The sequence below is a fragment of the Arachis duranensis genome, chromosome 10, assembly GCF_000817695.3.
Source record: "Arachis duranensis cultivar V14167 chromosome 10, aradu.V14167.gnm2.J7QH, whole genome shotgun sequence".
Lineage (NCBI taxonomy): Eukaryota > Viridiplantae > Streptophyta > Magnoliopsida > Fabales > Fabaceae > Arachis > Arachis duranensis.
Window position 1 is genome coordinate 6,002,417 of NC_029781.3, and position 11,048 is coordinate 6,013,464.

The 11,048-nt window shown below is 33.1% G+C and overlaps 1 protein-coding gene across 2 annotated transcripts; it reads left to right on the forward strand.

Annotated features, from left to right (window-relative positions):
* The first annotated feature begins 101 nt into the window (after positions 1-101).
* Positions 102-2,804, forward strand: LOC107468408 (laccase-14). Of its 2 annotated transcripts, none has more exons than XM_016087691.3 (7): positions 102-231; positions 305-456; positions 538-782; positions 859-981; positions 1,143-1,427; positions 1,563-2,225; positions 2,467-2,804. In XM_016087691.3, the coding sequence occupies exons 1-7, from the start codon at positions 118-120 to the stop codon at positions 2,595-2,597; spliced, it is 1,713 nt and encodes a 570-aa protein (XP_015943177.2). In that variant the 5' UTR covers positions 102-117; the 3' UTR covers positions 2,598-2,804. The 2 variants fall into 2 exon arrangements, with proteins under 2 accessions (XP_015943177.2, XP_052111159.1); XM_052255199.1 differs by having other exon boundaries at positions 2,494-2,804.
* Positions 2,805-11,048: the final 8,244 nt, after the last annotated feature.

The window sequence follows — 11,048 nt, forward strand, 5'->3', positions numbered from 1 at the left end:
GTTATTTTTTTTTTTGTTGTTACCAAATATTTCCATAACATTTTTTCTTTTCTTCTGTCTGCACGAGACACCTTTCATTCCACACGCACTTTCGATTGGATCCCAAGTTCCCAACCAATGATGGTGATGAAGACTAGTAATGCATATTCTTTGATAATTTTTGCAGTGCTATCCGGTTGTTATCTCATTGATCATGTTGCAAATGCTGAAGTTCATCATCACAGCTTTGTGGTAAGTCTACTTTATTTCATCATGCATGCATGTTACATAACACTTAGATGAATTATGCCTTTAATTTCTGCAGATAAAATCTTCAAGTTACACTAGACTATGCAGCACCAAGAATATTTTGACAGTAAATGGAGAGTTTCCAGGTCCAACCTTGAAGGCCCACATAGGAGACACTCTTATTGTCAATGTTTATAACCAAGCAAACCATAATATAACAATACATTGGTATGTGCCTTAGCTTCTACTCTATACAACAGAGAGTATATGCATTAATTATTGAAAGAATATTTGCATTATTGTTCAAAGGCATGGGGCAAGACAAGTGAGGAATCCATGGTCAGATGGAGCTGCTTACATAACACAGTGTCCAATTCAACCAGGTGCAGTGTTCAAACAAGTTATCCATTTGACCACAGAGGAAGGAACCATCTGGTGGCATGGACATGATGGTTGGTCAAGAGCCACAGTTCATGGAGCTTTCATCATTTATCCCAAGCATGGACAAAACTATCCCTTTCCCAAACCCCATGCTGAGATTCCAATCATACTAGGTATGTACTAAATACTACTGCACCAACAAACTTTTTCCTCCATTATTGATCACTATAATTTTTGACTCTATTGAAGGAGAGTGGTGGAAGAAAGAAGTCATGAATATTCCAATTGAAGCAAACAAAACAGGAGGGGAGCCAATTCTATCTGATGCATATACCATCAATGGTCAACCTGGTTATTTGTATCCCTGCTCCGGTAATATGTTAAGAAGATAAAAAAAAAAGTCAGAACTTACTTTATTTAGTATTTATTAATTTTAGTAATAATTAATAAATGCTATTGTTTTTAGCTAATTTTTTTGTTACTAAATATTTATGTTTATTTAATTTTGTATGGTTTTGCTTTTAATATGATAGGTACTTTCAAGATGGTTGTGGAGTATGGAAAAACATATCTTCTTAGGGTGATCAATGCAGTGATGGATGAAGAAATTTTCTTTGCAATTGGAAAACACAAATTGAGAGTGGTAGCTAAAGATGGATTCTATGTCAAACCAATAGAAACAGATCACATAATGATCACACCAGGACAAACCATGGACATTCTTTTAGAAGCAAACCAACCACCTGCTCTTTATTCCATGGCCGCCAGTGCATATTTGAGTGCTTTTGGTGCTGGCTTTGATAACACAACCACAACAGGTTTCACTGCGTTCAACCAGTGACAGATCCAGAAAATTTAAAACAGTATTGTATACTTATAACTTAAAGAAAAAGGAAAATTTTTTATTTTTGTTTAAGGCCATGAAATTTATAAGATTTCATCCATGCATGCAGGTTTGGTTATATACAATGGCTCCGAGGAAGACGGAAAAAGCCCGATTGGGTGCCGTCTTCCGTCGTATAACAGAACAGAAGCAGCAACTGAATTCACTAAGCAGTTGAGAAGCCTTGCAAGCAAAGACAAGCCAATCAAAGTACCTGAGAAAGTGGACAACAAATTGTTGTTCACAATCTCTGTTAACCTGCTTAATTGCAGTGCAGATAAACCATGCAAAGGACCATTTGGTAAAAGGCTTGCAGCTAGTGTGAACAACATTAGCCTTGTGTTACCAAACATTGACTTTCTAAGAGCCTACTATGAGAAAATCCCTGGTGTTTTTGAGATGAACTTCCCCAGAAAACCAGAAAGGGGATTCAACTACACTGATGATAAGTTGCCAGGTTATGTGTTGGCAACAGATTTTGGAAGCAAGGTGTTGGTTTTGGAGTATAATGCAAGTGTTGAGGTAGTTTTGCAAGGGACTAGTGTGGTGACTGGTGATAACCACCCTGTTCATTTTCATGGATACAGCTTCTATGTGGTTGGTTGGGGTTTTGGAAACTTTGATCCAAAAAGAGATCCCAAGAACTATAATCTTGTTGATCCACCTCAAGAGACCACTGTTGGAGTTCCAAGGAATGGTTGGGTCGCCCTTAGATTCAGGGCAGACAATCCAGGTTGGTTTTTCAAACTATTTTGTCTTCGTTAATATCTTTTTATTTATTAATACTATACATCTAAGTCTTTTTATAAACTAAATCCAATTAAGTTAAACTGGAATAATGCTAGTCGTAACTAATTTTTGTTATGTTAAACCAACTTGGTTAACAAAAGGACTTGGATGTATAACATTTCGATATATTTTTGGATCGTTTAAGATTATATAAGGCTAATGAATGTGTTGAATATGATGATTAGGGGTGTGGTTTGTGCATTGTCATTTAGAGAGGCATGCAAGTTGGGGGATGGGAATGGTGCTGCTAGTGAAAGATGGTCCTTCTCCTCAGACACAAATTCTTCCACCACCTTCGGATTTACCCAAATGTTGAATCTTAGCTCCATTGCTGTCACACCAAATATGGATTATTTTACATGAGAGATTCTCCAAGTGCCTTTTCGGTTTGGGTTATAATAGTCTTGGTAGTTTGGCACCACTAGAACTCAAAATGTGACTACACAAAATAAAATAAACTTGTTATGATTGATGAGTTAGGACACTCCTATGTTATACATGGATTCATATGAGTATACATATATGACCCTATTTTACAAATAAGTGCTTCAACCTTGCAAAATCATCTTTCATATAATAAAGTTGAGAGGTGACTCCTCACAACTACTAAAATCACAACTACTAAAAGCGCAGTACTTTATTAATGGTGCATATTTTGACGGTAGAAACTCAGGTGCAATCGACTTCATCTGAAGTTGATAGCTAAGAGCTGTTAGATGATTTGACTGATTTGATTAAATTTTTATCTAACAGCTCTTAACTATCAACTTTACATGAAGTCGACTGCACTTTGATAGAGTCAATGATAACAATGACTAGTAGTAGTATATGTATATTTATTATTGTTTGTTAGAATTTTATTATTTAATTTAAGGTTTAATTACTCTGCAGGTCCTTATAGTTTCACCGAATTTTCAATTAGGTCCCTATACTTTTTTTCTTTTCAATTGGGTCCTTGTACCTTATTTTTTTTCAATTAAGTCCCTGCCGTCAGTGTAACGTTTGAGATAACAGAATATTCCTAATAAAAAAGAATATTCTTGGCAATTAGCTGTAGAGGCTTGGTGAAGTAATCTGAATTTTTCCCTAATACCTAAATAACCCCTCGCATTTCACTCCTAAGTAAAAAAGAAACCCTAAGTTTCTCTCCTCTTCTCCGTCGACGGCGTGTGTCTGCAATCGAGTGCAACGGTTTGTCCACGGCGTGTGTGTCTCCGTCTCCTGCCTCCGTCGCCTTCCCTCTGCGCTGGGCCCCTGTGCATTGTTGTTGTTAGAGGTCTTCTCCACGGTTTCTCCGGCCCAGGCGTCTTCGTTCCGTCGTGGTGAAGGCCCTCGCCTGGAGTTACCATGCCGCACCTTGCCGAGCCTCCGACCACGCCTCTGCTCCATCTCCCTACAGTCGAAGTTTCTGCATGTAAGTGACAAAGAAAAAAGCCTCATTTTTTCAGTATTAAAACTTGATATTTATGTGATTTTTTTTTCAAAAAAAAATATGGCATTGTTTGACTGTTGTTGCTACGATGGTGGTGCTTTAAATGGATTTTGCTTCTATTTTTATTAAATTGATTTTGATGTCAGTGGAAAATTTGTAAAAGTGTGATGTATGCTTATGGTTTTAAGTTATGAAAGTCTGAACCTTTTTTTCAAATTATGTGATTGAATGGAGCTACTATAGCATTGGATGATGAATTTTGTTTATTCTTGAATGTTGATTGTTGTGGCTGTGATGATGTTGTTTTAAATGAATTATGTTTCTATTTTTAATACCTGTAGTGATGGGGGACTCGGATTTTACCATAGACATACACCATGGTGGCAAGTTTCATGATTTAGGGAACGGGCTAGAATATTTGGGGGGAAAGGTGTTGGAAGATATGCATTATGAGCTCGATGAATGGAGTTTGCAAGAAATAGTTAGTGAGTTGCAAAAGTTAGGGTACAAAGGGTATGCCAAGATCTGGTACTGTGAACCAGACTGTCAATTGAGCTCGGGTCTCAGAGAGTTGATGAGTGATAGAGATGCCATGAGAATGGAGAGGTTATTAGTGTTGCAAACTGTTAAGCATTGCTTGGTGTATGTTGTTGATGGCTGTAGGAAAGGTAATAATGTTGAGATATGTTCGAATGATAAGGACTATGTGCCAACTGAAGCGGAGTACAATGAGAGTGGTTTCGTAGAAGTAGAGGTTGAATGTGAATCAGAAGCCTCTAGTGAAGAGGATAGATTTGATGACAGTACAGACAATAAAAACCACGAGGATCATTTTGGATTTGTCGTTAAAATTGAAAATGATGGTAGAGTTGAAAATGCTTTTGGAGGGTATTCATGTCCAACCAACAAAAGATTAGCATTTGCTATTTAAATATGTATGAACATGCTGTGTAAATGGTTAAGCAATCCATTAGAACTTCAGGAGCTCTTAAACCAACTAATTTAGTAAATATGTAGCAATTATCTTGTAAATATTGTCTCTTGTAAATATTAGCTCTTGAACTTTTACTATGGCAATCTCTCTTATAAATATTGTCTCTTGTTTTACCATCTTAGTAAAAATGTAGCTCTTATTTTTCCCCAGACCAAATACTACTTGAAAAATATACATAATCCCATATACAATTTTTAATAGTCTTATAAAAACTGCAATGTAGCATGTATATGATTTAGTAGTTGTCTTAGCTAGGTTTCGCTTAATTTTTTTTTTCATTGCACACTTTGCATTTCTCATAATGGTTTTATGATTTTGAAATCTGTTTATATTGATTATATTTTGAATCTTGTATCTTATTTGCCTCCTTCCCCATGGTTTATATTTTAGCATTGTTGTTCCACTAACTGATTGTGATGAACTAAAAAAGTTGTCTCATTGCTTCTTTGTTATCTTCAATCAAATGAAAATTAGTGTTTTAATTGAACTTTATAATTTACTGTCATTAAGACTAAACTATGCAAAATGCTATAGTATACTGCTAGAGAAGTGTATAGTTGTGATATGGTTACTGCTGCATTGAATCAAGGTTCATCAAAAGAGGTGAATTATATATGATATGTTGCAGCTCTATGAAAAGTTATTATATATGATATGTTGCTGCTATATGAATCTTTATTATATATGATGTGCTGCAGGGTTTGATGTAAGTTTTTCAAGAGATGATGCCGACTTTAGAGTATCGACTATGCTTGAGACATCTGTATGCCAATTGCAAGAAAGCATATGGAGGTGGAACTGTTTTGTGCGACCTAATTCTATCAATAGCTAAAGCTACATATGTGGAGGAATGGAAGAGGAGGATGACTCAGCTAATGAACATCAACCGTCAATGTTATGAAAAGTTAGCATCATTGGATCCAAAGCTATGGTGCAAAAGCCACTTCACGTTTCTTGGTGTGAGGAGAAGTGGGCGGCTAAAGTTAGGAGTGATGAAGCAAAAAGGGACACCTAATCTACATATAGACCTAAATGATGACTGAAGTCTCTTTATATTTATAGTTAGGGTTGTTGGGGTTGCTGTTAAATAGTATATCTTGTGATGAATTGTGTCTATGTGGCCATTGTTTATTATGTGGATAGGACTACTATTTTGATATTTTGTAATCAAGTTGGACCACTTTTAATTGTTGCACTTTTTGGATCTTTATTTTGGATTAGCTATATGTGGCATATTATATGACCACTTATGATATGAAAATATATGTAGCATATTTTTCTGGCCACTTCTTGCTGCAAGTTGTTGTCAATTGTGAAAATTTAAATATTCACATTCATAAAGTTGCTTTCCAACTATCATTTGTTATACACACAGAAAATATCAAAGTGCAAAATATTGATTCAAACTAAACATAATTAAATTTAATTGGATTGAAGCCATAAAATTTCTTACATTACAACTTCATAACACAGATAACCCTAAACTCTTGCAAATCACATTCCAATTATTAAAACTAGCAAAAACATAAATAGCATATATTGCATTTACATTGAATTTTCATATTGTCATCCAACCTCCCAACTTGTTCTTAGAGAATATTCAACTCATCACATAATTTACCCACACAAGCATCTATTTCTCTAGCTTCAACAATTAATCTTTCCATCTCCACGTTTAGCCTCTCTATCTTTTTTTCTTGTGTATCCAATTTTCACATTTCAACTTCCAACTTAGCAGAATTTTGTATTCCACCAACTCCAACAGCAGTAGCAGACACGTTACTTCTTGCACCAACTTCATCAACCCACTCAAAAAATTTGCATCTTCTGTTAGGACAAGAAATAAATCTTCTATTAGGATTCTTTGTTGTTCCTGAAATTTGAAGATTCAGAGTGTCACCACAAAAACAGTGAACCCGCCTTTCCTTCTCCTTTGGCCACCCATTCTTTGCACCGTCATCAACCTCAATCCAATCAAAATCATCAATCCACTCAAAAAAGTTGCATTTTGGTATCTTCCCACAAGTAACATACCTTCTACAATGGTCAGAAACGGTTGAGGAACGGCAGACGGTTACTGCCTCTCCACAGAAATACAGGTGTCTTCTTTCTTTCGAGTTTGAGCTTCTAGAAACACAGCTTCCCGAAGAGAGAATGAATGAGGTTCCTTGACTATGAGCCATAAATTTGGAGAATATAAAAAATGAAAATGAAAAAGGGAGAAGAAAAGAAACCTCATATACTTCAACGAGAGTGTTTATAAGGAGAAGACAGGGATAAATAAGTCATTCCACAGCTCACTAATGTTTTTTTTAACGTCAAACGTTAACAGGAACTTAATTGAAAAAAAAAGGGTACAAGAACCCAATTGAAAAGAAAAAAAGTATAGGGACCTAATTAAAAATTCGGTAAAACTATAAAGACCTACAGAGTAATTAAACCTTAATTTAATTCATTTTATTTTCCTCCATCAAATTATCAATATATATTTATTCACAGCCGCAGAAGCCAAGTCACCCTAAAAGTGAAACACCGCTTTCAATTTTTGTGTCTTATACGTAGTTTTAGCGTTTTCTTAAAGAATGAATTGATGCGTTGTGTCCCATTAATTTAATTTGTCTCATTCAATTTCCATATATCAAACAAAGAATAAGACATTCTTCAATAATATTCCCCAATTTTAGAAGAACGTTACTATGATCAGATCCATATATCTTAACTCTCTTGCAATTGATTTGGATCTGAGCCCCTTTCATGGCTTTTTTCGGTGGTCACGACCATATGCTGCCTTGTCTTATTTATCAACCGTAGCTAGTTATACCACGGAACGTGATTATTCTCTGATTTATTATCAATTTGAAAAATCATATTCAGTTTGGTTCCATAATTTTAAGTACCTAATAAACCAAAAAAGAAGCCATATTCATGTTTGATGATGATTTTTCCTTTCACGTACGCTATGCAATTGTGGAACGTCGTCGTCGGGATGATAAAATAAAAGGATTATTATTGTTCGACATTTTTTTGAAGAACGAGAGGTTAAAATAAAAATAAAAAACAAAAAATAAATAAATAATAGGATTCTGGAGAGCTAACACTTATGAACTCATTGCCGATGAAATATACTCAGGTGATGATATTTATGAAAATGATTTAAAATGTTAGAATTGTCACCTACTCGAAGAATGAGCTACGTTCCATTTGGTAGAAATTAGAATACGAATTTTTGAAGCACTGCATAGTATGTGATTATTATTTATTAACGATTTTGACTTTGGTAGCGAGGCTGCAAATGCAATCAATATTGGGTAGGTAATTTGCAGCGGACCAAATATAAAATGGGTCTAGTATGGGCCTCTATGGAGTATGCTGTGTTTCAACTCACTAGCTACTTAACCAACTTGGTTGGTCCGCTTAAGTCAGTATCCGGAGTTCGAATTTCGCCTTGTGCATGCAGCAATCCATTGATCAGCGGCAGACTCTTAAATGAAACTCAGATCTGCGACAGATTAATTCTTGACCTGTCGGGTTGGGAGATACCGTAGCAAAAATATTTTCTTATTTCGTTGTCAAAATAGTCAAATTATTAGTAGGGCAGATCCTATAAAAAAAAAATTAGATATGTGAGCATTATTATTCCTCTATATGCAGGTATATGCACTTATCAAAAGGAGCTAAAGATATGTGTTGGCATATAGTTATCCTAGATAGTAAGCTATGGATTGGGACTTGAAAACTTTATCATTGGAATTGGACCATTAACTAAGTGCTCTATCAAAGTTTAATTTGCAAGTTGCAAGCAATTGTAGAAGTAACTAACGAGATGGTTGAACATAAATGAATGTGATGCATCATCATGCATGTTGGATATGAAGTGGGTGGGTGGCTTACTGGCTTACAGTGAGGATCATATCATATGCGTCACCAAGTGGTGGACCCCACTGGAACCCGTATGAGAAGTGTGCTTTTCTGCACTCGGGTCCACCGTATCCCAGCCCCACCCCCACTTTCCCATTCATCTCATTCTCACCTCTCATCTTAATTATGGATTTTGGATCAACTCTTTTTCTTCTATTCATATAATCATTTTTGTATCTATTAGTATTATTACACTTTATCACTACTATAATTATTTCTGTATATAACCAAAAAAATGACTAAACTAACTTTCTTCCCATTTCCAATGTTTAAATAGTAATAGTGGATTGAAATAAATAAATAAAGAAAACGAAAAACAGATGTACATCCATTTTGGATAGGGACAAGGGTACTTTATAATTTATAGATGCCACTGAATGATGGAATCAGACACAATTATACTACACATCTAAATATTTGTATTAACTAAATTAAACTACATTTTTTTGGTGACAAATTAAACTAAATTAGTTTAATATTAACAAAAATTAATGATAAATATTACTCCAAGTCTTATTATTTAATTTGATTAATTTTAATTTATAATAAAATTTAGATATATAACATTACTCAATCATACAACCCACACATCTAAAACTAAATTAATTATAATATAAATTTAAATTAAGGATAAGTATTGTTTTGGTCCCTCACGTTGAGGGTCGGAATCGAAGCCGTCTCCGATCTAATTTTCGATTAGAATTGTCCTTAACGTTTTTTTTGGAGTAAACACCCAATCCGGTCCTCGTCCATTTTCACGAAGGACAAAGCGATTCCTGTCCAAAAAAAAGGGACATTTCGACTCTCAACCTTTTTATTTTGGGACAATACGGTCCTTCCGTTAAAAAAATTATTAAATAATAATAAAAATTAGCTTTGTGGGGTTTTATTTGTATTTTGTGGGGGTTTTAAACCTCCACAAACTATTAATAACTTTGTTTTTAAAAAATTCCTTCATCAATGGTGGTTAAGTGAAAATAAACCATTGATAAAAATGATGCCACAAAAAAAATAATGGATTAACCACCAAAAACATCCCCGAATTATTCAGACGCCGACAAAAATACCCCTAAATTTTACTATCGACAAAAATACTTTTAAATAATTTAAAAACATAACAAAAATACCCAACAGTAAATATATATTTTTAAAAAATGCCTTAGAGATTGAATTTTGATGTAATTTTTTGTAAGCATGATTATAAAAATGAGATATTATTATTCTTAAAATTTGGTAATTTTTTGTTAATTATATATATTTTTTATAATTTATTTTGTTAACAACCAATAATACTTTTAAAAAATCACAAAAAATATATACTTAACAAAAAATCATCAAATTTTAAAAATAATAATATCTTATATTTTTAATCATGCTTACAAAAAATCATATCAAAATTCAATCTTTAAAGTATTTTTTGAGAAATACATATTTAATGTTAATTTTTTTGCAAGATTATCTAATATTAAATATGTATTTCTCAAAAAATATATTAGAAATTGAATTTTGATATGATTTTTTGCAAGAATTATTAGAAAAATGAGATATTATTATACTTAAAATTTGGTAATTTTTCGTTAAGTATATCATTTTTTATAATTTTTTTGTTAATAACCCATAATACTTTTAAAAAATTACAAACAAAATATATACTTAGTAAAAAATTATCAAATTTTAAGAATAATAATATCTCATTTTTCTAATAATGCTTGCAAAAAATTACATCAAAATTCAATCTCTAAGGTATTTTTTGAAAATATATATTTACTGTTGGGCATTTTTTTTGCGTTTTAAAATTATTTAAAGGCATTTTTGTCGATAATAAAATTCGGGTGTATTTTTGTCGGCGTTTAAATAATTCGGGAGAGTTTTTGGTGGTTAACATGGAATAAGAAATGAAAGAAATAATTATAGTATAATACCTTTTAAAGGAAAAAAATACCATGGAATAAGAAATGAAAGAAGAGAACTTTAATGTTGATAATATTGGTATTGGTGATAATGACGATATAGGAGATAATGATGATGATAAAATATAGTTACACAATAAAAATAATAGAAGTAGGAGTGATAATAATGAGGATGAAAAAGATAATGGTAGTAATGTATTAGTTATATTGTTAAAAATATTTTTGTGGGGGTTTAAAACTCCCACAAAATACAAATAAAACTCCCACAAAATTAATTTTTATTATTATTTAATGAATTTTTTAACAGAAGGACCGTATTGTACCAAAATAAAAAGGTTGAGGATCGAAGTGTCCCTTTTTTTTGGACAGAGATCGCTTTGTCCTTCGTGAAAATGGACAAGGACCGGATTGGGTCTTTACTCTTTTTTTTGTATTAAAATTGTCCTTTTTAAATTTTATTCCTAAACTACCCTTCCTTTTTAATAAAATTTAAAAAATTAAAAAAAAAAACAC